The 26,842-nt window shown below is 38.5% G+C and overlaps 1 protein-coding gene across 1 annotated transcript; it reads right to left on the reverse strand.

Moving 5' to 3' along the window:
• On the reverse strand, positions 1 to 26,361 carry LOC101847309 (phosphatidylinositol glycan anchor biosynthesis class U protein). Its single transcript, XM_005091208.3, has 12 exons — positions 26,193 to 26,361; positions 18,087 to 18,151; positions 17,285 to 17,353; positions 16,883 to 16,945; positions 15,424 to 15,527; positions 13,478 to 13,578; positions 12,400 to 12,497; positions 11,577 to 11,734; positions 10,774 to 10,917; positions 9,715 to 9,839; positions 6,613 to 6,755; positions 1 to 4,670 (listed from the first exon to the last, which is right to left on the reverse strand). Exons 1-12 carry the CDS (start codon positions 26,323 to 26,325, stop codon positions 4,557 to 4,559), a joined length of 1,317 nt encoding a protein of 438 aa, XP_005091265.1. The 5' UTR covers positions 26,326 to 26,361; the 3' UTR covers positions 1 to 4,556.
• Positions 26,362 to 26,842: the final 481 nt, after the last annotated feature.

Consider the following 26,842-nt stretch of genomic DNA (forward strand, 5'->3'; position numbering starts at 1 on the left):
TGATCACATGAAGATAGTTTAATAATAATAATATTGATTCAATGCAACTTTCACAAAATGCAAAGACATTGACAAACTCAAGGACTTACCCATGGGGGGGAGGTGTGTGAGCATGGACTCATGGAAAGTGAGTTAACCCGTGTGGTGGTGTGCAACCTACCATGAAATCGAAGTGCAAGGAACAGCACTTTTTATTCCACACAAGTTATTTTTTCTTTGCATAGCTCAATACCGTTGAGCATGAAAAAAATTGTGGGGGAGAGCAGCACCAAACCAACAGGTGGTAGTAGTAGATGAGCTGAAGGTTTTGAAGCCAAGTGAGTCACTGTTACAAGCACACTGGGATAAAAGAAAAAGTATACAAACTTCAAACTGGCACATCAAGAGCACTAATAGTAATATAGTTCATTCAGAGCCTGGTCCACAAACAATACCTTCAGTCCTCATTGACATCAACATCTCTGAGTGAAAGGATTGAGTGAGTTACCTGTGTTTGTGATACAGTGGCTGGGTGCTCCACCATCCAAATGATCAAATGCAGGAAATGCGAGTTCCTTTCCTTGTGAGTACAATTTTTATCAAGTATTTCCCATCTTTCTGCTGGGACATTTTTATCCCTCTCATTTGGGGTTGGCCCTGACAGACAGGGTCAAAACAGCCCGCCTCCTGAATGATATTTTATACTGTCAATGGGGGCGTAAAATTTCTACGACAGTTACATATTTATGCGGATCGAGTTAAATGGATTTAGCTGCTGAGCTTCTACAACTCATGGTAAAAAGAGAACACAAGTAACCAGGCATTCTGATCTGTTCAAGAGGGAACAAACATTACTCAATTAATTAATGACAACGAAACAGAAAATACTTTGACAGTTCGAATTTCCATACACCCTAGCAGTACTTGCACCATTTCGACTAGAAAAAAGTAGTGCCTTGAAAAGAATGGAATTTCATTTCTTGAACTAATTTAGTAACACTAACACAGTTCCCAAAAAAATCAATTGAAAAAAATTCCTAAGTCTGAGGTTCACAAATGTGATCTAGATTATAATTTTTCCCTCGTGTGTAGTCGTCAGAGACCGTCGTGACATTATACAAGGCGGCTATTTCCTGATCCCTGCCAGGCTGCTTGTGAACTTCGCATTTACCAGTCAATCTTAGCCCAGCAAAAAATCAAGGCTCATGCCTATATGTGAAAGGGAAGTACTAATATTCTTCAGCTGCTGGACAACGTCAAGCCAAAATGTCACGGCATCACTGCATAAAAATACAGCATACACAGACGGGTTCAATCACTAATTTTGCTGTTTGATTTAGCTCAAGTCTTCTAAATCTATCAGAGCTGCACTGTAAAAGAATGCTGATACTGATACATTGTGACCCTACAAATTTCGTAGCTGACGAAAACAGTGAGTGACTCGTGTTGATGTGAGATGTCATGGCGATAGAGAGCCCTCTCCAGCCTTAGGAAGATCTCATCATCCCATTGCCTTATTAACAAAATGACTACATTGTATCAAAACTTATAGAGAATTGTCTAGTTCCACGTGTATGGATCTCAACAAGTCAAAGATCAGATAGACATCACTTTAGAGCCCAGAAGGACAAAGTGTCAACCAAATGACGGCACTCCTGTCAACTTTCAACCAATTCTCTTTATTTGATACGTTAAACCTGCAGACTGCCTTTTAAACAACCAACTTTCTCAACTGATCTCAACTGACGCTGATCGTAACCAGCTCTGTCTGAGTCTGATACTTGTCATCGTCACAAGTGGCCTCATTGTTGTAGCCCATCTATTTATTTCAGAATCTCACACAAAAGACAATAGCACATCTATCTATTTAAAAAAATTATTTCTGAACAAGAATAGAAAGTTAGTTCTTACTAATCTTACAACAGAATTTTTATTAATCATACAAACAAATAGGCCTCCCCTAGCTCTCTCAGTCCAAAGCATCTTCAGGAGCAATAAACTGTTACGGTATTCAAGAACAAAGCACAGACATTCAATTGTAAACATAGGCTATACATTCATACCAAAAAAAAATCATTCACATTCAACATGTTAGCTTATAATGAGCAGCAAATTACATCAAAAACATTACAAGCCCAAATCTCACTTTCACACTAGCCATTTATCAGACTTTCAACACTCTACTTAAAATAACAGTCACAGCTTCTAAAGATGATTTGTCACACAGTTGTAATCAAACATCCTGATATAGGGTTGAGGAATGGATTCATTCACACAAACAGACCTCAAGACTTTTTCGAATAAATAGAACTCAGAACTTCTGTTAACAAGTTCTATGAACTCTCAATGGAATCCAATGAAATACAAAGCAAAATCTTACAGTCAGTTTATGTCGGAAAATCAAAGGAACACTGTAAAGACAGGAATGCATTCTTCTAAATCAATCCCTTTCAGGTTAAAAAAAAACAACAAAAAAAAACCTCTCACACCATCTTAACACAAGCACATCTATTCTTAATTATGCAAACGTTTTCTGGGACCACATCTTTACAATAAGTACACTGCCTCATATATAAATATGTTAGCATCATCCTGTCAGTGCATGAGAGCCCAGAGCACACATTCACCAAAAGGAGCTCACACACAAACTCTACTTCAAAGTCATCCACTTTCCTAACCTTCTCAAATATAAATGACACACACAGGAAAATTACTGACAGCCTTATATTCCAATGTTTCCAAAGAATCTACAATGGGAATTAGGAACACCATGGCCCCTTGAAATACAGCAACAGACATGAGGCATGTACTGTAATGTACAAGTTTATCCAGTGCTTTACTCAGGGAAGGGGTTCAATTAGAGAGTAAAAATAAGTTTCAAGAACAGCACCAGAAGTATCACATGATCAGTCACTCCACATTTCCCTGACAATGATGACAAACCCTTCTCTTGTGTCTCAGGGTAAGATGAATAGTTCATTCAAACAACCATTCATAACAGCTTGCATTTATCACTTTAAAAAAATCCAAGCAGCCAAATAAATTATCAGAAAAACATCACTTTTCTCAGTCTATGGAAATGACAGATTTATGTGCCAAACTTTACTCTAATAGACTCTTACACTCCTTTTGTAAGAAACAAGACTAAGGGTGAGTGAACTGACATGAGGGCCAGACGGTGGCAGCTATAACTAAACACATGAATCGAGTTCCTGCCTCGATACTCTGGGCTGTCTGAAACAAAATAACACAGGACCACTGGGAAAGGTCACAGTCTCACAGCAACATTTAAATTCTAATAAAACTTGTTAGTTCAATTACCCAATGGGGAAATCTATTTCATTGAGCATTTCCGTCTTCCTGGTAGGAAGCTGTATCCCACTCACCTTGGGTGTCCCTGAGAGGCGGGATTGAAGCAGCCCACCTCCTAAAGGTCTAAATTGTGTTGATGGGGGCATTTGCACACATGTTCCAGACAGTATCATAAACATTTTGAAAAATTAAAAAAAAACACACAAAAATGCACAACAACAATAAAACATTAGAATCAATCAGAAAAAAAAGCAAGGCTGAACACATTATTAACCCTCCCTCTCCCCTTCCCTAAAGAAAAGGTGAAACATACATCATGTAATAATATGGTACCTAGCCATGGAGATCTTTATGAATCAACATGACTGGACCAGTGGAATTCAAAACAAAAGTTACTCGTACTATATATGTCAAATAACAAGCAGTCCTAGAAACTATTCAGGTCCCTCAATAAACAGTTCAAAAGCCTAATTCAAATTGCAAAAAGAAAACAGTTCAGAGCATGACTTTGCACTACTTTTTTTTCTTCTGGCGTCAACATTTTTTAACCACAAGCCATCAAAATTTTGAAATCTTTCGATCAATGAAATCATAAAAGAAGGAAAACAGTTTTGCACATAATCCATCTAGCACCAACCTAACATGGCAGAAACACACGTCTATGTGAACACTTCGGCCATATGAGGACTTTCCCAAATATCACTCTTCTGTTCACCACATAGATCAACATATTTACGCACTGAAAGTGAACAGTAGCAGAACAGTGGGGACGTCATATAACCATGACAATTAGCTATAATCAATTTTTGGTCACACAAGAAGATTCATCCAAAGAAAAGTGAGTTGGAAACTTTTGGATCAATAATCATAGAAAAAACAGACAGTTTCCCTTATGGATAAGAGAGATCTTTGAATAAAACAGACACCACAGGAAAAACACCATATTATATTCTGTCACATCATATTGTTGACAAAGCTACACTTGATTTAAAAAATAAACCATAAAATAGCCTCCATTCTCTATAGTTTATAGTATTAAATCCAGCAGTGATGAGATAAATGCTCTTTGTAACTAAAATAACAGAATGATATGAAAATCGTAAATAAGGGCACTGAAGTAGAACAGGAAACTGAAGGATTGACGATCAGAACAAAATAAAGCTAACATAGAAGTAATAGAAGTGTTCTCTTCCTGTCATCTATTCAAGTCTTGGATATGAGACAGGCTCAGGTGTGATTTGATGATTTATGATATATTGATTAGATCATTCCAGAATTATCTGTGCCTTTGAGCCATCCTTATTTTGATGTTCTGTTCCATTGTAAAGGTCATATTCCCTTCGAAGGTATGCAAAAAGCAAGTCTGTGACAAGGAAAATCTGAAAGAAGAAACAAATCAAAATATCAAAACAAAGTATCACACCAGCTAAATGAGAACCAATCAACTCTAGCGATTATATTTTTTTCGATATCCCTCTTTTCATTTTCATAGCATTCATCGTACGGATAGCAAGAAGCAAACTCTTTTTTCAATAAATTGTGCTACAAAGTTGGATTTTTTTTTTTTAAGAGAGTGAGTTTCTTTCTGAGTCAGACAAGTTTCAAAACCATTTAACACATTACCACAACCTAAGGGTCTGGACGGGAAGTCCATTGTTAGATCCTAAGCAAGGGGAAGGAACCCACCTCCTGTGAATACAAGCCTTTAAAAAACACATTTTAAAAATACTAAACAAATTCCAAAAATCCTGAAAAAATAAAAGTTAAAACAAGCGATGAAAGTAGTTTCAAAAAAATATAATTTTATGTATGCGCAAACTGTTGGAAATGTTTTAACTTTAGTTCAATCGGGGTATCCGACCCGTCACTCTCACTCTCGCGGTCGGGCCCTAGATCTAAATTCTAGATTTTCTACGTCTGATCAATCTGAATCGCCCCAAACTCTTGCTGCAACGTTTTCATCAAAATCTGAGTCATCTGATTTGTCATATGCTTGTTTTTGCTCAAATCCATCGTTATTTCCTTTTGCAAGTGTTGCTTTTCAACAAGTCGAGACACCTACGAAGTGTCGGTAACCTGGTCGCACTTCTATCGGCTCTAATAATACTTAAACTACTGGCCCGAAAAATTCCGTTTCAGTATGAAACGAAAGAAGAAACTTTTTTCAATAACTATGCAAATCAAAATCTTGGCCTCAGAGTCTCGTCAAGGCGAGTCAGGGAGGAGCCAGGCGAGTTAGGGTGTAATGTGTTAAACAATTCGTATTGAGAAAAATCAGTAAATATCTTAACTCACTTGCGACTGGGCCCTTTCACCAGTCACAAGCGTTGAAGACTGGCGTTTTTGGGGGTATTTCAATAAATCACCACAACTCTCAGAATTACCCTATTGTAATGATTTTTTGACACAGTAAAGTAACATTCAAGCCTAATCTAATACAAAAAACCAAAGTTGTCTAAGTTTAATACTTTAATTTGTACGATTTTTTAAAAATTGGCATGAATTTGATTTTCCAAAAAATTTCCAGAGACGTGACAAGTGGAATGAAATTCACTACAACAAAAATAAAAGTTCAAAGTGTTCTGGTTTGATTTGTATACATGTGCGAGTGTTTGGTGAAAATATAAAAGCTGGTCTGTGCATTGATTCAGACCCATACACTGAAAATACATAGACAGATGTACGGCACGGCGTTGTGATTTCGTTGCGCGAAAAACAACACCGGTACTAGATCTAGATTTTCTAGATCTAGTGCTAGATCTAGCCCTAAAACTACGACTCGGGCCGTGTTCAGGTACATATCCAGGATCCTAACTATTAGACACATCATATACTGAGACACTAAAACTAGTAAAACGTACAGAAATATAGAAAACGGCGAAATTATGTGATTCTGGTTCATGCGACTTCTTCGACCGTTACTACGACGCGACTGTCGGATTACTATCAGCTGTATAGAAAAAAACAAAGCGCGAGTTCCGGTCTGTTCAACCCCAGTTGGGGTCACTGTCCTTCACCTTCAATAACTTAAAAACTACCGGCCCCAGAGATACGAAACGAAGTCTAAGTAGCTCAGGCTTGGCCAAACAAGGGTACGAGGCGGGTCTCGCGATCCGTGCGTGATTTGTAGAGCGAAAAAAAATTCCAAAGTTGGTCACGCAGGGCTCGTGTGACCCGTCGCGAGCGTCGCGGCGGGGGTCACGCAACTGTTGTGTGACCCGTCTGAAGTGAGTTAAATCAAATTCTCATTTTCTTTTTTTAAAGCACTTCTCTCTTCTATTCCTGAAGGGTAAAAAAAAGGAGAGGTAATGATCAATTTACCTGTGCTGCAGAGTATGTGAGGGTTATTGCAAAATAGAAATTTGCATTGGCACTTCCAGCAAAAATCCAGAGATGGTAGAGAATTGGAGCTAGAACACCACAACACACGTACATGCCTCCAACAACCAGAGTGTTACGCATGTCTGAAACATTGCCAAAAAAAAAAAAAGAAGAAAGTTATGTCATCAAAATACAATTTAAATACGTGCAACAGAGCAAGATGAAATATACAAGCGCAGTTGAACCTTTGTAAGACGGAATCGCAAGGGAGGCAGGAAAAAATTCTGTCTTAGAGGAATTTATGGGGAGATGGAGGAGGGTTTCAGAGGCCCAGCCCGTGGGATCAAGGGTTGCTTGTCCTGTCGGCAAGCAGTGGTCAAAATTTCACACCTCTCAAGCCCTATCCTCTCTGATAATGGCATGCGTCAGTCTTACTTATATCCATTGTCACCAGTGCTTGCATTTCATAGGACCACTGTTTGAACTATCAAAAACAGAAATGTTTGAACTTTTTTGCTTCCACCCTTAGCCCCACCCATTGGTGTGCACAGTCAACCAATCGTATCCCTCCTATGCATGTAACAGCAATTCGAGGAACCCTTTTCTCAGCTGGCCGTACGATCAGGGCGGCAGACATTGGTCAAACTAATTTCACACCTCTGGCTACCAATGAAAGTTTTCACACAGGAGCTCCACACAAGCACTTTCACAGACACTGGAGAGATTTCATACCCACACCACACCGACTATTAGCACCACTAAGGGCTTACATGGATGGGGTAAAATCTACCTCTAAATTACACCCCTACTCCCGTTTCTTGCCTGGAGGCATGGTTAGAGCCCATAGAACCAACCAAACTTAATAGTTTGAAACAAGGCTGAGTCGACAGAGCAGACACCCTTGCCAAGAAGGGAGCATCACAAACACAACCTCACAACCCAGTATCACAACAGACAGCCAAGAACATCATCAAATGCAACACCAGGGAACAGTGGCTGAATGGATGGGCAATGGGCAAAACTGGAAGAACTGTATTTGCACACATGACAGCCCCCAACTCTAAAGATGCAATAAATTCCTTGAGTAGAAGAGAACAAGTCACAATATTTCGTCTGCGAACACAATACATACCACTAAATTCCTACCTTAATAGGAAGCGCAAGGATACCCCACCCGACTGCCCGTTGTGCGACTGCCAGGATGAAATAGTACCACACCACCTCTTTAACTGCCCAGCACTTTGTGACCTACGTAGCACCTACCTACCTGCCTCCCCAGACATCGGAAACACTCTATACAGCGACAAAGCACAGCTGATTAAAACCTGTCAATTCTTTGCCATATCGACAGACCGAAGGGCTAGAACCCAAATGGCCGCTGGATCGGAAAAGTAAAAGTAAAGTAAAGTAAACAAGGCTGAGTAGGTAAAGCCTTTTCCAACTTAGATAAGACCCTCTGAAGGGAAAGATTTTCTCTTTCCGTTTCCACGTTTGGACAAGTTCCATTTCATAGAGGTAATTATAGAGGAATTTATCAACATATGCTTAAAATGGACACTTTTCTTCTCTCCCTCTTTCTCCCTTATAACAAGCTATTCCTTTTTCATTGAAACTCCTTTGAAAAAAACACAAAAAACATGGATAATAGCCATATTTTACACTACTGTTCAGAAACAATTTGTTAGCAATGAATAAATGTAAAGTCAGATCTCAAAATGGTTCTAAGAAATCCCTTAGTTAATTTTTAGTAAGGCACAAACTATGTGACAAAATGAATATCTTGACCAAATGCCTGAAAAAAACAACCCCAAACAAGAATGGAAATATAATTCAAAATTTTGAAAATCAATATCCTTGTAATCACTATTCTACATCCTCCGCTAAAATAAATCAACAGAAATTATTTATTGGCTGTGCTTTAAGGTGTTAGCACTAAGTTAACTTCCTTGATAAGTCTTTCCCCACTGCCAAGTTATAATAGAATGGACTGAGATTGTTCTCAGGGTGGCATTGTCTCAAAAGACCAAAATCTCAAGTACTTCAAATTAAGTTCACCAAAGTACATTACATGAATCTTGGGATCAATACCTAAAAAGAAGGCATTATGTTGAAACAAATCTGTTAAGACTACAGTCGAACCTGTGTAAGACGGCTACCCATTCTCAAGGAGAAAAGTGGCTGTATAAGACAGGTGGCCGTCTTACGCAGGACTGATCAAGATGAAGAAAACAAACCCTCCCTTTCTGAGGTCACCCCATTGTTGTTGTTGTTGCTGCTTTCACTGTTTCTTTCATTTCTTCTTTAAAAAATTTTGTTGCTGCTTTTGTGCAAGGGTGACAATAAAACGAAATATATCAGACAAGGTGGACCGAGTGCTATGGCAAAACAAACAAATGGGTCGCCACCACTCGGAGAATGAGCGACGCTTCTGTCACAAATTCATGTTGACGTCCATTGTTACTTTGTTACAGACTGGGTAAAGAGTGACCATTCATCTCACTTACGATTTGTGTATGAGTTCTGGGCGGGGCTTATAGGTTATGAGGGATCACACGCTTACCTCACCAGCAGCTGAAAATTTGTTACCTATTGGTTAACAGTGGGAGGGGCCTATGCAACATGATCGGTTGGAGGGACTACCTAACAACAACGACAGGTGATTGGATTATGGCGGCTCGCCCACAATGCCAGGGGCCAATGCATGATTTATGACAAAACATAATGGAGTCAGTAAGGTGGCTGTCTAAGACAGGGGTTATTGCTTAGTGTGATAGGGGTTGTGTATTAAAAAATGGTGGCCGCAGTCGCGTTGGACAGGTGCCCGTTTTACACAGTTAAATTATATAGAAAAAACCGCAAGGGGGGAAATGGAAAGTGGCCGTTTGTACAGGGGGCCGTCTTATAGAGGTGGCCGTCAGGACAGGTTCGACTGTATTTGTTTGTGGAAGGCCCACAAACAATTCATGCGGCTTTTTCATAAAAAGGAGTATTTTTACAATCGTTCATCATCAAGCTATTAGAGAATGTATTAATCCATTTACAGCCATTCATCATTCACCAACATTTGAGAATGTTTCCACAAACCATCTATCCTTCACTTACATGAAAATGTATGTTTCCACAGCGGCAGTAGGCTGAAGTAGAGGGATGCATCAGCATAGCTTGGGTATGACTTGAAGATGGATGTCACAAAGATGAGCAGAAACATCAAGAAAAAAGGTTTTTCTCTGAAAAACAAGAACAAATAAAACAAAAAAACAATTCTTCTGTCAAAAGAAAATTATTATACGGTGGTATCAACCACACATCAACCCCCTTGGGAAGTAAACTTTGGTTGCTCATAGGCAAGGTTTGCTCCAAACTAAATTTTCCAAAGGGGGTAATCTGCACCCCTCCCCCCCCCCCCCGCCCCCCTCCCCCAAATCACAATATTCTGATGAAAACATTAATCTGACATAAAGTTAAACATTTTGACATGAAGCAAAAAAATTAATTCTGTTCAGTTCACTTTAGACGCTAAATGTTTCAATATTTAAAATCTAAAATACTCTCTGGTATCACTGATAGAGATATTGTTAAATCATTCATAACACAACACAGGTTGCTTTCTGGATAGGGCATTTATGAAGGACAGGTACTTGTTATTTTAAACGGTTCAATTAAAAAAAATTTAATTAAGTAAAATAAAAATTGAAACAAAACTTATATAACATTCCTGAGATTGCAAAATGAAAGTGGAAACTTAGCTGTTTCTGTCCACTTCTCTATATACATTAAGACCCCGGTGCTCGAGAGCAAGGAAAATGAGGGATCTTAGCCGACAAACCCAGGGAATAATCTATGGAGACCCATGTAAAGGGTCACAATCTATAAAATGGTCTCCCTCCACTCTAAAATAAACCGACTTGACCCCTGGGTGGGTTTATGACATATAGCGAGTAAAAACTGATTAACCTTGATGACCTATCACAGTTCATAGGGTCATGAGGTGTGCCATTTTCACTTATTATCCAATCGTAAGCCTCAAGACCAATGTTTATCCAGTTGCCCCTCCCTTTTACATCACAAATAAAATAAGAGCATCTATCAGACAATGTAAAATTTATTATAAAAATCAGTACATAGATTTACACAAAGTGGATGAACTTTAAAAGATCTTACGAAAACTTCACAGCCAATGGTACTGCATAGACCACTGCGTTCAGTTGAAAAACACAAACAAAAAAGGTGCGGAAATGGTCAAACATCTCTGTGAAGAAGTACCAAAACACGCCACAATTTGGGGTCAAGTCTGGAACTGTGAGTCTGCAAAACAAAGGAAAAATTTGCATTGGAATTCTGTAAAGCCATAACAAAGACTTGAGTTTCAGCTTTATAACCCTGTAAACACATTACTACCATTTTGATTAGTAGACCCTTCATGTAAACCTTAAATAAAAACTGTCCAAACATTCTGAAACAAAAAATCAGACATGGAGTGATATCATTTTAACAGCTGTGGTAAGTTTAGTAATCCCCAAGAACAGAAAAGATAAAAACATCTAAAAATAAAGGCAACATTCAGGAATCTGTCATATTTTACTTTAGTTTGAATCAAACATTCTATGCATGCACTGCTGATACATTACAAAACATTTTTTTCTTATATGTTTTCATTGTATCCTTTCATAACATGATGTGGGTATGTCCAGAGAACCTTAAAACTGCTTTGGTAATGAAGCAAAATAGCCATTTAAGCAGCAACTGCAAAAAGGTCAATTTAATTGGAATTCAGTAGAAATTCAGAAAAAATCTAATTGAAATGAGAGGCACTGACATTTTTCATTTGGTTTCTACCCCTCAATTACAGTCAAAACAAAATATACCCACCTTGCATAATTCGAAACAAATAAGGGTCATAGGCTCTTTTTAATCTCCTATGAAAGGAGAGAATTGGAGAGCACTATTTCTCCAAAAGAACTTACATGAAACCATATGTGGAGTACAAAAACTCCCAGGATCCCTCAGAGACAAAAGAAAGTCCAATCAACAGAGCGCTGAACAAGAAGAATAACGCACACGTCTGAACATAACTGGAGACAGCCTGCACACTGACTAGGGATGGCATTGACGGTCTTGATAGCTGGAAACAAATTACGAGTAAGAAAAAGAAATGAAATGCTTCTCAAATGTAATGATGAAAAATAGATGTCAAATATTTGGAAAGGCACAAACCCTTCATGACGTGCTGTTCAATGCAATATCATCTTACTACCTCGAGTGAAATACCTGTTTGCACAAAGAGTTCAAAGTACTACAATAACACATAGTATTTTACTGGACTTCTTTTGTGCTTTTAATCTATTAAGTTTTACAAGGACGCTTTCTCATTAAAAGAATCGGACTGCATTAACTTATTGCAGTCCTCCAATCCGTCTGCTAATGAAAAGAAAATGGCAATAAGTACGAGGGTTTTATTGATCAAAATGTTATGAAGACTCCTGATCAAGCAAACCTGGTATAGCATTTCAAAAATGTTCCAGACACAACTGTTAAGAAAAAACAATAACAAAAATAAGAAAATAAAGTAAACAACATTTTTTCCTATCGCTACCATCTTCATTCTCATGTTTTGACTCACTCGCACTTCTCTCACCAACACAAGAAAACGCACACAAATAATTATCAATAAGACTTATCAACTCTTAGCATCTCTCTCTCCTATGTGGTGACAACTAATCCATTCAAGAATACTAATGTACCCAAAATGTATGTTTTTCAATACACATGCCTTGCAAAAAAACCAACCTTCAAGAAATACAACGCCACTGGCACAATGAAGATAAGAGGGTACAGCGACTGATACGCTGACACGGAAAGGAAAAATGTGCAGAGTAATCTGTTTCCTGGGGGGGAAAAAGTATTTAAAGCACTTAATGAGAGATTAACAAATAATTTAAATGAATGTTGTCATCAAAATGTAAATCAGTTTTTCTTCATAATACTTCATCTTCTACGTATTCTACAAAAATCTCAGTTCTCTTGCTGAGCACTTTTTCCCGGCAGTCGAATAAACCACTGTTTTTAGAAGTCACGGGTAAAAAAAACTATTTTCATTGGTGTATGAAAATTAAACTTTCATGCTCAAAAGGACAGTAAATCTTCACATGGTTCACGACACTCAAAAATAAAATACCTGGAATACCTAGAGGTCTCATCTCTGACTCAGAGGTTGATGTGTAATGACCTTCCAACCTTTCCAGTCGTGAGCTACCGTTGCATATTTTGCTATACCCAGGCCAGTCCATGTCTTTATGTTCTCCATCCACGCTACTCTTTGTCTACCCCTGGCTCTCCTGCCTCACATCCTCCCTTCAAGAATATCTTTCACAATGGTCTGGTGTCATTTTAAGTGACCAAAGTATTGTATTTTTCTTCATTTTATTTTGTTAAGCAGGGTTTGTCTTGCTTGGAGAATCAAAATAAAATATTATCTGTAAAAGAATATCATTTTTTAAAACTAATTCATGCCTTACCCTGTATCTCAATAAAATATAAACTTTGTTGTCCAAAGGCAAAGCAATATAAGTGCACATTACATGATTTTGAGAAAAATGAAAAAAAAATTTAAAAAATTGAGGCGTAGCCTGTCTATAGTTATGAAAGCTTCCGAACATGGTAGAAACCTTTTATTTAAGATGTAGATATGTCATTCTACCATAGGCACAAGAAGGATATGGTTGAGACTAATGTAACACACCAAAGGAATTTTTTTAAAACAAACATTTGGTCAGATATGTTGCTCTGCCTAAAGATGACAAAGCTGTAGGATGGAAAATAACTCCAACTGTCTATAAAACAACACTTTGCTTCTGGAGCAACTTACCTTGAAGAAGATAATAGAATGTGAGAATTATTGTCAAGTTGCTGATAGCTCCAGTTGACATGGCAAGAGTTGTCATGATGCTCATAGGGTTCAAAGAATAACTGTAGAAAAAAATGAATACAGACAATCAAAACTTTCAAAGTATTCCTTTTACCCTCTTTCTAAATTCTATCTAACCCTGACGACTGAGTTTATCTGAGAGGTTTAACAATGAGATACTGCAAACTTTGAGAACTGCTCATTTGGATGAAGACTATTATGTTGTACTTCTATTCTAATTATCGTAAGTTCTTTTGAAATGACTACCAAAAACTGAAAAGGGCACAGCCGATAAATACAACTATTGACCCATCAACAAGCCGACCCAAATACCCGCCCCTCCACCAAGCAAATTAACTTACAGTCACATATATGCATGTGTGCTTGGTGAAAGGTACCTGATGACGCATTTTGATGAATTGCGTTTTGTTGCACTTTCTGATACAAAAATAATTTCTGAACAACTTGCTTTTAAAATTTTCAAGATAGCTTCAGTACTTTGTTTTGCGAGATCTGGATGATATTGTTGGGCAGGGTGGGGAAAAGAAGTTTTGACAAAAATGGCTTTCAAGTTTCCCTTAGATCTTGATCAAACTCTTCACCAAATGAATATAGATCAATACGCCAGTCCTGGGGTATGTCTCCGAAACCCTTGACAACACAGCTACTTTTCAAAGTGCAACTTTTTAAAAAAACGTTCAATACAATTGAACAATTTCAATGTGTCATTAGAATGTTTTTAAAGCAAATTCACTGTCAAATAGAACTAGAACTTTTCAAAACAACTTTGCTCCGCTAACAATCAAAGTGTCAAAGGGTAAGTATGCACAGAGCCTCCCTTCCTTTACAATGTCAATGTATTCATCTACACTCAACGCCACAAGAAAGGAGCACAAGCTGACCTAAATTCTGATACGAGCTTTGAAGAGGTTGATTTTTATGAATGAGTCATAGAAATCGTAGTCAAAGACAAAGCTAGAAATATCAAAGAGTGGCTTTGAGGCTTTTCATTGCTTATGAAGTGTAATAGGGTATGAATGCGCAAAACTACCGTCTTTAACAGTTCTGATTCATTCATCTGCTTTTCACAGCTCAAGAAAGGTCACAAGCTGACCTAAATTTGGGTATGCAGTGTGATGGAGTTTGCTTAGGCTACCAGACTCGTAATCGTGAGGACACTCATAATCGTGAGGTTGCAGGTTCGGGGGTATGAGCCTCATGCTCATTGTGTCTTTACGAAAGACACAATGAGCCTCATGCTCATTGTGTCTTTACGAAAGACACTTTCATGTGAATGGTACCCAACCAGAGACAGCAAAAGATCTTGTCAGTATATTAGTGTTTTGGAGCTTATAAAATGGCAGCTTGAACTGTATGCTTCTCAGGAAGTTGGGATTGCTTCAAAAGGCTATCAGGTCTGCTGAAATAATCATAAAGATTGTGTAACACACAGAGCTTGCTGTTGAGCAGGAATGTGCGCTATTAAAATGCTTTCTATCATTACTATTATTAATGAATAGTGGAAAATGTTCTCACACAATTTTTGTTATTATGAAAGATAATTTATGTAACAAAAATCTTTGAAAATACACTTTAGCGTAAAATAAACACAAATCCTTGTAAATGTTGGAAAATAAATGGTTCAACAATAACATTCTAATAGAACTCCGGAGTAAGTAAAAATTGATTTTTGTCCTGTTACTCAGTTCCAGCAAATGTGCTTTGTGGTACCTTTCTTCACACACACACACACACACACACGCACATGCACGTATGCACACACACAAGAACAAATTATCCTTGAAAATAAAAGAAAACTACGTCACATCCCAGAGGTAGGTAACCTTACAATTTATGTCATGAACATGATACAGTGGGTAATTCAGAAGAAAAAAAATTCAACTGACCACGCCAGCACAATGGTGGGTATCCAGGCGAGAGAGTCTGTGGTAAGGATGATAGACTCTGCTTTAGTGGAGTACTTTTTCTTTTCTTCATTCTGTACTTGGATCTGTGGCAGGGTTCAGGGAAGACACAATGGAAATTAATTTTTCTAATATAGAAAAAAAAAACTTTAACGTTTCACTGCCATACTCAGAAATTAACAATTAGCAGTGCCAAAGAACTACAAAAAAAAAAAAGAACCTCTGTGGGTATAAGCATACATATTAAAAAAAACCCAGGATAATACCCTGATTTACCTATCCTGTTGTCAACTCTCCCCGGGACCAGACAAGAGAATGCAGAACAATCTTACACTCTCTTCTATCATTAGTCACAGAATCACAATAAAAACTAAAACAACATAAATAATTGTCTTCATTGTGTAATAGGTAAACAATTTCTAAAAATCCAAAAGTGCACAATGCTTCCAATAAATGCAATGCCCCAAATGCTGGTACAGTTGAACCTGTGTAAAACGGAATCGCAAGGGAACAAGTAAAAAATTCCTTCTTAGACAGGGGAATTTAGGGAAAGATGGAAGGGGGGGGGGTGTTCAAAGGCCCAGCCGGTGGGATCAAAGGTCGCTAGTCTGATCGGCAAGCAGTGGTCAAAACTTCACACTTATCAATTGCTATCCTGTCTGATAATGACATGCGTCAGTCTTACTTATCCAATTACCACCAGCTCTTGCCTTTCATAGGACCACTGTTTGACCAATTAAAAACAGAAACGTTTGAACATCTCCTTTGCTTCCACCCTTAGTCCCACCCATCGAAGTAAGCACAGTCAACCAATTCCACCCCTCACTGCCATCATAACAAAAATTCGAGGAATTCTTATCTCGGCTGGCCGTACGATCAGGGCGGCAGGCATTGGTCAGTCTAATTTCACACCTCTGGTTTCTGGCTACCCAAGAAAGTTTCCGTAGTGGCTAGCTAGTCTAGCACTCTCACGGGCACTCGTGAGATTTCACACCCACACTACCCTGACCATCTGCATCGCTCAGGGCTCACATTATGGGGTAACATCTACTCCCAAATTGCACCCCTACTCCCCTTTCTGGCCTAGCGGCATGGCCATGGCGTTAAGCTGGTGGAACCAAACTAGCAAGTTTTGTTTCATATCAAGGCTGAGCCGGCAAAGCATTTTCCGTCTTAAGTAGGTGAAGCCCTCAGAAGGGAGCGGATTTTTCTTTCCGTTTCCGTGTTGTACAGGTTTCCGTTTTATAAAGGTAATTAAAGAGGAATATAACGGGGGGGGGGGGGGGGGGGGGGGGGGAGATTCCGTTAAGACAGGTTTCCATTTTACACAGGTTTCCGTTAAGGCAGGTTCGTCTCTATTTTTTTTAAAATACGATCTCAGAGAAAATCAAGTGCTCCAAATGTCAATACAAAAAAAACAACCCTTGGGAACAGAACTTACTAGATGTCTGACGAAAGCAACTGAGGTCTTGTACAGAAACATCATCGTCAGGAGATCCAAAAACTAGCGGAATAAAGAGAACCAAAGACAAACATGCATAATAGTCTAAAATCTTAAAAGCAGTTCCAAGTACAAGTCTCTACAACTTTGGAAAGAGTGTAAAACAATATAACTGAACTAGAGGACCATATACAAGCACACTGCCTTCACTTTCATTAAGCGATGCAGTTGCCCCTTAGCCAAAAAGAGTTGCAGTTTTAAACAGTACATACGACATCTGCATTTAGAAATGTTTCCTATGCAATATTTACTGAGGAATTAAAAAACAACTTTAAATTACGTTTTCACATCTACTCATTACAATATTGAAGCTCTGTGTTTTCAATAAAGGAGTGCACTCACCAAGAAGAAACCTGTAACCTTCCATGGAAAATAATATGCTATTTTCAAAGCTTGTAAGGCTAGAGGTGTCTGAGGAGGATAAAATTAAAACAGCTTTAGCAGAGTGATTCTAAGTGCGTTGTACAGAAATCTAGGAATTTCTAAAAAATAGACAGTAACCTGCTATCGGGCACAGATAAAACGATCAATGAAAATAAATCGAAACTACGACTAGCTCTCCCAATTTGCCATTCCCTGCTAATGTCTCATTATCATGAACCCCAATTAGACATGTGTTGAACACATCTCTGTCAATCATCAATGTGTTTGAGTTATCCCTGCTGGACTGTATTATTGAAAGAAATTGTTGCACATTATAGAACAAATAGCACACCTATGACAAAGCCCATCACAGAAATCTAGAGATACAGCATGGACCAGACAAAAAAAGATGACACTGCCTTTTGTTTTCACTTTTTAACAAACATGCACTTATTGATGATGATGTTCACCAGATGAAAAGGGTAAGACTATTGATGTGATTTTACACAGAAGTGTATTCTGTTTCTTGAGATTTTAGAAAAACTGTAGAAGCCTGTAGATCACATTGGGCGTTAAAAAGGTTCTTTTTCCTTTATATGCAATGTAGAAGAAAGCCATACAAAATTTATATCCTTTGTTTAAGTCACATAATCATTCACACTTAACCGATGCAAAGTACAGTAGACAATATTTAAAAAAAATAACAAAACACTTTACTGTTAAAACAGCAAGTATTTCTAGAAAAACATTAGAAGTCCATAAATTGGAACTGAGAGCTTACCTCATGAAAAATGTCTCCAGAATATGGGGAAATTAATTGCTTTTGTAGTGCAAAACCTTCTTCAACTGAAACAGAAAAGCAATTCTCCAATTATTTGAATACCTTTGTGTGTGTGAGTGTGTGTGTGTGTGTGTGTGTGTGTGTGTGTGTGTGTGTGTGTGTGTGTGTGTGTGTGTGTGTGTGTGTGTGTGTGTATGAATAAATATATATATATATTGCATGAGAAGAAAGGAAGAACAGTGGAGTCCATTTATAACGAGTCCTGAAATAACGAGAAGTCTGTTATAAAGACACTATTTTAAAACCCTGTCTTTGCCCTTCTTTATCTTTGTAAATAAAATACTGCTATATATATATAGCGCAATCAGACTAACACGCGAGTCGGTTATAGTGGAATATTGATTGTAAAACCTCGAAAGTTGAGAAACTTGTTGGTGAACTAGCGAAACAAAGAATGGGAGAGCCCACGTGTCAACAATGAAGGCCAAAGCGAACAAGTCGGGAAGGTGTGGCATGCGCAGACAATCAGAATGCATCGCGTGATGGGCCAGCCTAGTCTAGATTATCTACGCCTACCATGCCTCTCACTTCTCCGATGCGGGGATGGAGAGGTCACAGTGATATGATGGATGGAGCGAATGTGTGACGTGTTCAAGCAGACGACGGAATGCACCAGAGGGTGTGGTGGGGTGGGGGACAACACAGCAGGCGAGTTAGCCTAGAGCCCTTTCTTTCTGATCGCCAATGCCGAGCTAGCGCTAGCGCTAGAGAAAGAAACCTGATTCGATTTTTGATCAAGTATGACCTAGAGGTCATGTTGAAATAAAAATTATCATCAGGGGAGATAACAAAAAGAAATAAACAGAAAACAAACTCATAGATTAGGCCTACTTTATTATTTCCATAGAATTTATTACTGGACCCTTATAACGAGAATCCTGCAATAACGGAAATTTCGCACCAGTCCCCTCGATCTCGTTATAACAGGATTCCACGTGTAGTATGAAAGTTTTGAAAATGGGTATTCCAATGTAAAGTGCATTAAGCTACTTTTTTTAAAAATACGCTATAATAAATGTTATATGTTAAATATTATTATTATTATATTATCCTTTCGAACCCCAGATTGTGCGTAACATTTCAATTTACGAGAGGGGGGTTATTCATGAGTATTCGTTACATTTATTTTTATAGAAAGCTAGTGTGCTATAAATAAAACATAAGACGTTATTTTCATTATTGATTATTTGACACACACCCTCGCCCCATAGCATGGTATCCACGGCGAAAACACACAGATACATTTCTAGGACCTCCAGCAGCACCCGCTCTGACTGCTAAGCCACCTTGGAGGCCCAGGAGCATCGCAGGGAATGCTGATTATAAAGGAAGTTGATCTTACCAGTAGATTAGAATCGCAGGCTCTGGTAGTAAGCGCGCTGATTAACTTTGAAGATAAGAGTTAAAAATATTTGATCTCTTTTTAAAGCTGATAAAATGCACTGTAACTAAAAGCCATTATTCATTATTTTTACAGATTACGGAAGGAAACGAGTGACCACCCCAACAAATACAATAAAAGAGAGACCTAACCCTAACCCTAGATTCTACCCCTACCCTGGCACTCCTGTACAATTGCGGTCCCGTTTGGGGATACTAGTTTTGACCCTACCGACGATTACTTCAGGTTCTAAATGATTACTTTTTTATGCGCTGGCCGATATGGAGAGATAGCCTATCAAACCTAATTCAAAACATCAAATTATGGTCAAATTCAGGGGGGCATGCCCCCCTGAAACCCCCATGTTTTTGTTAGGTCCCCCTGAAACCTCCTTTGCCTTGTTAAAAACAACAAGTTGTTGTCACTGCTCATTTTGTAGGCTAGATCTACTGATAAAACATTGACACCGCCCATTTATATCAGTATTGATACCTCTACTAGTCAGGGTTGGTGATTTTAAAAAATGTTAAAATAAAAATTTTAAAAAATCGCTTTAAAAAAAATTGTAATCAGATTTTGTTTATTTAAATCGGATTAAAATTTTTTTTTTGATTAAAAAAAAAATGTCGACACAGTTTGGGATTTTTGGTGGCTAAAAGTAAGTTCTTTTAGTGCATAATGCATTGTCTTTATTTTAACTAATGATTAATTTAAGCAACTGCAATTTTAGAAAGCCTTAATCTGCTATATCAGTGAATTATGGCTACAGACAAAAAATGAAGAAAATGTCAGTCCAAAAGGAAGGAGGGGGGTAATTATGCATTGATAAACTTGCATTTTATTACAGTGTGTGTGTGTGCGCGCTCTTGTGTTTGTCTAAAAAGAAAAAGAAAATGCTAATTTCAATTATGAAAAAAAAAAGTAAATTGAATACAGTATTATTTTACTACTTACAGTGACAGGGGGGAAAGCAGACTTTTAAGCATGATTATAAATTTTAGTCTACTAAACCTTATATCTGTTTTATAAAACCAAGGAAAGGAATTCTGAATGTTTAAAGATGTAAAAACAGAATACATTTCTTAAAAGTGATTTAAATCACTAAGTTTTATTTTGAAAATCAAGTTGATTAAAATTTTTTTTTAATCAACTGATTTAAATCGACCTGATTTAAATCAACCCAACCCTGGTTTTCAATTATGAAAAAAAAAGTAAATTGAGAACTGTATTATTTTACAGTGACAGGGGGGAAAGCAGACTTTAAAGCATGATTATAGTCTACTAAACCTTATATCTGTTTAATAAAACCAACAAAAGGAATTCTGAATGTTTAAATATGTAAAAACTGAATACATTTTTTTGAAAAGTGATTTAAATCACTGATTTTTATTTTAAAAATCAAGTTGATTAAAATAAAAAAATCAACTGATTTAAATCAACCCAGCTCTGATTTCAATTTATGGAAAAAAAGTAAATTGAATACTGTATAATTTTACAGTGAAAGGGGGGGAAAGCAGACTTTTAAGCATGATTATATTAGTCTACTAAATCTTATATCTGTTTTATGAAACCAAGGAAAGGAATTCTGAAAGTTGAAATGTGTAAAAACTGAATAAAAATAAATTTTTCAAAAAGTGATTTAAATCACTGATTTTTATGATAAAAATCAAGTTGATTTAAATAAAAAAAATCAACTGATTTAAATCAACCCAACCCTGCTACTAGATCTAGTACTCTGTGCTAGAGTGATTTGTGCAAACAGGACCGCAATTGTACAGGAGTGCCCCTACCCCTGGCCCTCTATTTAATTTGGGAGGACTTCCGTTACGAATGACCACTAATAGACAGAGAAGAATAGAGGGCTAGGGGTAGGGGGTTGGGTTAGGGTTAGGTCTCTTTCTTTATTGTGTGTTTGTTTGGGTGGTCACTAGTTACGGAAGTCCTTCCCTCTTTTCTACGGTCTCACTCAGCATAGAGTGGTCGCTTGTTATGGAAGTCATCCCCAGATTACAGTAGCCTGTGCTACAGCTAAATTTGTTCCTGATGAGTGATGCTGTGGATGAAGTGAGTGTGACTAAATTTGATGAGATCCGAATCAACAACTAGATCTACAATGAGCTGTCTGCTCGCCCATTCGGTGGAAATCCTAAGAAGATCTAATCTCTCGGCCTCATTAATTTGTTTTAATTAAGGAAGTGGCTATTCTCACCCGGGGTGAGAATAGAAATACGATCGACCTCTCACCCTGGGTGAGACTTGCCATCGTAGGCTATTCTCACCCGGTTTGAAACAAAACCTGTTTTTCCTAATTTTGGAATACTTTCTATCGATGTGGATGATCAAATGGATAAAAGCAAAGAAAAGATTACGTTATAGCACAAAAGTAAGCTAATTTTATCGACTACAAAGATGCTATGGCTATTTCACTTTTCGAATAGAGCCGAACAACGGGGGTCGCCATTTTGTTTTGCCCGGAAGTTCTCGCGCTACTCCTCTCTCTCTCTCTCTCTCTCCACTGCCCACAGACAAAATTGTACGCTTTTAGTAGGCTACAGTTGTAATGGAACGTTTGTTCACGGCACAGAATAGAATTCTCCAATTTTTCTGTTATCACAGTGTAGAATTCTGTGGTTTAGGGTGAACGCAAAATTTGTTGGCCTAGATCTAGGCTATAACGGTGAACGCGCACCGGGTGAGAATAGCCAAAAGACTTGCCTGCACTATTCTCACCCCGGGTGAGAATAGAGGTGGCCTTTAATTAAAGTAACCCTCATCCTGCGGGAGCCGGGTTTATGTAGCCCGATAAGCCTATTTCGGCACCTCGCCTGCGTTCTGGTCCCGAGTCAGTGTAGCTCCTGGCTCAGCGCACGCGCAGCGCGCATCCTCTTACGTGTCATTCGGGTCCCCATTCACGCAGGTCAAGTGTGTGTGCGTCAGTCTGCTTGAGTTTGTGTGCGTTTGTGGCCTTCTTCTAGAACCACCTGCGTTGGTTCGTAATCGAGGCATACGTCTCATTCAAAACATGCCAAGTTGATAGCTCTAGATGTTCGTCCAATGAAATTATAGAAGAAATTGACCCACTTAGACATGAGGAGCTTGAAAGGATAGTCAGGAAACAAGACTTCCTTTTTTCTGTACAAAATATTTCAAATGAGCTTGATTTTGTATGAAATGATACTACCTGATAAAAAATGAGCTTGTTTGATAGTTTTGAATACCCTTGTGCAGGTACAAGAGCCATTGCCAAAACGTGGGGAAAAACACACACATCTCACATTAGTGTGCGTAAAATGTGATGCATTAGTATTTATTCCTCCAGAACTTATACACATGTCAAATATAGGATGTAGAACCTGCATTAGCAGTTTCAGACCCCTTGTCAGCTTTACAATCTTGAGTTTGTAAATTTTGTGCCAAGAATGTTCATTTTTTAGTGATTCCTGGAGTGTCATTTTGAGCACACCAATGCAAACCTCCAAGAATGTCCAAAATTTAGAATTTTTGGGTAGGTTTTTTTTACGTGTGCTTTGATCCTATGTTATTTGTCATTGAGAAAGGTTAACTTGCTCAAGAAATCGGTTCATTTGTTTGCAAATAGACGAACAATTCGGATTACTTGTGCATCTGTCATGTCGTCACGGACTAGGTGTTTCAGAAAACACCATTATTTTTCAGTAGAATCACCGTAGCTGGTTAAATCTCTTTGCCTATCGAGGTTTATTCAATACTTCAAAAGCCGCGATGCGCGAAAGGAACATCAGGTTCCTAGATCTACGATTTCGGTCGGCTGTTTAACATTCGCCGTTATTGTCGTCAACTTGCGACGTGCCGGAAGTCCGAATTTCGCCCACTTTTGTTTTGAACGGGTCATCAAAAGTGCCCGGATATAATTGTTTTCTTGAGTGACTTCCCCTTACCCGCGTCCCCAGAACAACGGAAGCAACGGGGGAAACAGAAAAACGAAAGTAGTCATTGCCTTCAGCGTCCGGTGACGCACAAGAATTTTGAGTTGAATGTGACGTACTGGGCTGTTTTGCGTGTTTTTAGGCTACTCTGTTGAATATTTTAGTGAAATTGCGGTGCTTACACTGGATTCCTGGAACAAGAGTGTGATGTGTGAACAAACTTCGAGAGATGGATCATTTCTGTGGTTATAGATTTAGCTTTTGTGCTCAGTGATGACGTTTGGGGTGTCGTCATGCAGCCGTACAAGACTGACTAACGTACAAGAAATTACATTGTCCTAAGAGCAAACATTTTTAAAGTAATGTGTGCTCTCTTTACTCAAACAAATAAACAAACATGTCCTTGTTTATCTGTCTAACTCAAAAATACACATTTGTTCTTTGTTGGTATGATATACCTTTTTCCAATACATTGTGTCATTGTGTCATCATTGTTATGTACAAGTAATATTTTTCATAATTGCTAATATCAATAAGTTTTCAACATATATTTCATACATGCAAGATTCATTTAGAAGCAAAATATGCCTTTTTATTGATCTGTGTTTCTCTTGGTGCAAATTTGTTCTTTGTAGGCATGATTTTACCTTTTCCCAGTATGTTTTGTCATCACTGTTATGTACGAGTACTGTTTGTCATAATTAGCAACATAATTGTGATCGTCTACTGTCTTTGATATGACCTGATATCTGTTTCAAAGCAAAAGAAACCTCTCCTGGTTTTTTTTTTAATTCTTAAAGTGCGCTTTTATCTCTAGAGGCAAGACTTTTGTCTTTTCCTGTACATTGTGTCATCATTGTTACGTACAAGTCATGTTTGTCATCACTGTTATGTACAAGTCAGCTCCATTGATTTTGTGCTTTTGCCTCATATTAGTTAAAAAATTGTTTTACACATGTGTTTTTCTGGTACTGAGGCTTTGATAACTGTATTTGTACAGCCTTTCACTATTGTGATGTGTTGTCAATGATAATGTCCAATGTGTATCCTTTCTTGTACATAACAATGATGACATGTTCTGTGCACTGCGTCATTGTTACAAAGCTTGCCATTCATATTACCATTATGAATGGAGTTCATAGTGTACAAAGTGTTTGTTTACTAAACAAATGGAATTTAAAGTCTATAATTTGCCTTGCTGCTTTTCTGTTTTTGTCATCACTGTTACATACAAGAAATACAGTAGTTGCCAAACCAATAGACCCATATCTCCAAAACCCTACATCTCCTTGCTCTGATACTCTAGGAATATGAGCACTAAATGTCAATCTGTGACTGACAGAAAAGAGAGTCAAATTGGTAAGAAAATTTTTTTTGCACCACTGAGTCTCAAGAGAGTCTCACGTTTTGGCAATTGCTCACAGAGAACAATTTGAGTGTAAAACATTCGGAAATTGACATAAATTATCCCTTTTCGAATCTCAGGTCAGTCATAACAACAAGAGCGTCCAGAAAGGTTATTCAAATGGGCGTAACTACTCGTAATGTCTTATCAGTTTGTGAAAGGGTGTTATTCATGTGTTTGTAACACTTTATAAATAGAAAGCTATGAAGGATAGAGCGTTATTTTCATCATCAGTTAACACACTCCCACAGTATTCATGGCGAAAACACACGTTTCCCGGCGCGCGCACTGTACACCAACAGTACACACTGAGTGACCCCGGTGGCCTGCCCGGCACGTCCGACGTAATCGGTTGCTGATAAGATACGCATCTGGGCACAGACGCAGGATAAGAGTTAAGTAATTTGATTTTGAGTCATTCCACAGTGTTTTCAAAGATCGTGATCAAGACTATTGAATGGTACAGCGATAAAAATCTGCCTACGGCACGACATCGGGTTGACATCGGCAAGAAAACTCCGACCTAGGACCGATATCGGTTTGACATCGGCATACAACGGCAATAAAAAATCCTACATCAGCTCGACAGCGGCATAGATGGATAGGTCGGTAGCCGCTCTGGGGTCGACATCACTCCCGACGGCGGGGCCGATGTAGGGCTGATATGAATCAGAAGGTGCAAATGAGCCCCAGCCGCCTGCAGCGGCAGCAGCGGGCCGGGAGCGGACATTAAGTTTGTCCGACATCAAATGGATTTTGGGCCGCCATAATCATGCTGGCTGGGTCTGTGCTAGAGTGATTGTGCAAACAGGACCGCAATTGTACAGGAGTGCCCCTACCCCTGGCCCTCTATTTAATTTGGGAGGACTTCCGTTACGAATGACCACTAATAGACAGAGAAGAATAGAGGGCTAGGGGTAGGGGTAGGGGGTTGGGTTAGGGTTATTTTGTTTTGCCCGGAAGTTATCGCGTTACTCCTCTCTCTCTCTCTTTCTCTCTCTCTCTCCACTGCCCACAGACAAAATTGTACGCTTTTAGTAGGCTACAGTTGTAATGGAACGTTTGTTCACGGCACAGAATAGAATTCTCCAATTTTTCTGTTATCACAGTGTAGAATTCTGTGATTTAGGGTGAACGCAAAATTTGTTGGCCTAGAACTAGATCTAGGCTATAACGGTGAACGCGCACCAGCCAAAAGACTCGCCTGCACTATTCTCACCCTGGGTGAGAATAGAGGCGGCCTTTATGTATTCCTTTAATTAAATTAACGGGAAACTTCAGATTTTGAGTCATTCCACAATGTTTTCAAAGATCGTGATCAAGACTAGATCTATTGAAGGTGATTAAAATGTTACCTCTTTTCCAAGATGTAAGAGGAGTCACTACTTCATTCTGCGTCTGGAGCCACGATGGTAGGTGGGTGAAATTGAGGCCTACGCGCAACAGAAGGCCGAAGAGCCCAAGAAGGTAAACACCGGCAGCAGCCATTTTGGTTGCGATGTTCTGTTTACGGCACGGCTGTATTCAAGCCATAGACTTGTACTGCTATATTGCACACTGTCATGGCCGCCGCCCTTCGCATCCTTTTAAAACTTTGCTGGAGAACACTTATGCCCCCAAAAAGAGCTAAACCAGTTTTGCTATATTTGTGTGCTCTCTCCCTCCTTCTTGCCTTTTTTGCTTCAAATTGAATCAGTTAAAGGTGTTTGCTTTAGTGAACTGGAAACATGTCAGAGTCAGAGAAAACAAAATGGGCATATTATTATGTCAATGCTTCAATTTCAACCCATAGAGTTATCTCCTTTTTAATCCTAAAAGTGTAAATCTAGGCCTATCCTTCAACTCCAGTGTCGATGATCTCCTCTCTTTCGTTCCCTGCGCCTTTCGTTTATTTCGAGGTTTTGTAAAGTTTCCTAACAATTATTATCCCCGGTATTTAATTTTATTTAGTTTTAGTTTAAGTAGAGTTTTTACGGCGCTCGCAACTGTATAAGGTCATATGATT

This window comes from Aplysia californica, unplaced genomic scaffold (assembly GCF_000002075.1).
Source record: "Aplysia californica isolate F4 #8 unplaced genomic scaffold, AplCal3.0 scaffold00027, whole genome shotgun sequence".
Taxonomy (NCBI): Eukaryota; Metazoa; Mollusca; class Gastropoda; order Aplysiida; family Aplysiidae; genus Aplysia; species Aplysia californica.

Bases quoted from the DNA above. Each gene is read 5' to 3' on its own strand.
- LOC101847309 (XM_005091208.3), bottom strand. From the start codon at position 26,325: ATGGCTGCTGCCGGTGTTTACCTTCTTGGGCTCTTCGGCCTTCTGTTG. The intron at 17,354-18,086 runs GTAAGCTCTCAG...TATCCTCCTCAG, and splicing joins CTGGAGACATTTTTCATGAG to ACACCTCTAGCCTTACAAGC. The intron at 6,756-9,714 runs GTAAGTGAAGGA...GCAATGTTTCAG, and splicing joins GTGGAAACATACATTTTCAT to ACATGCGTAACACTCTGGTT.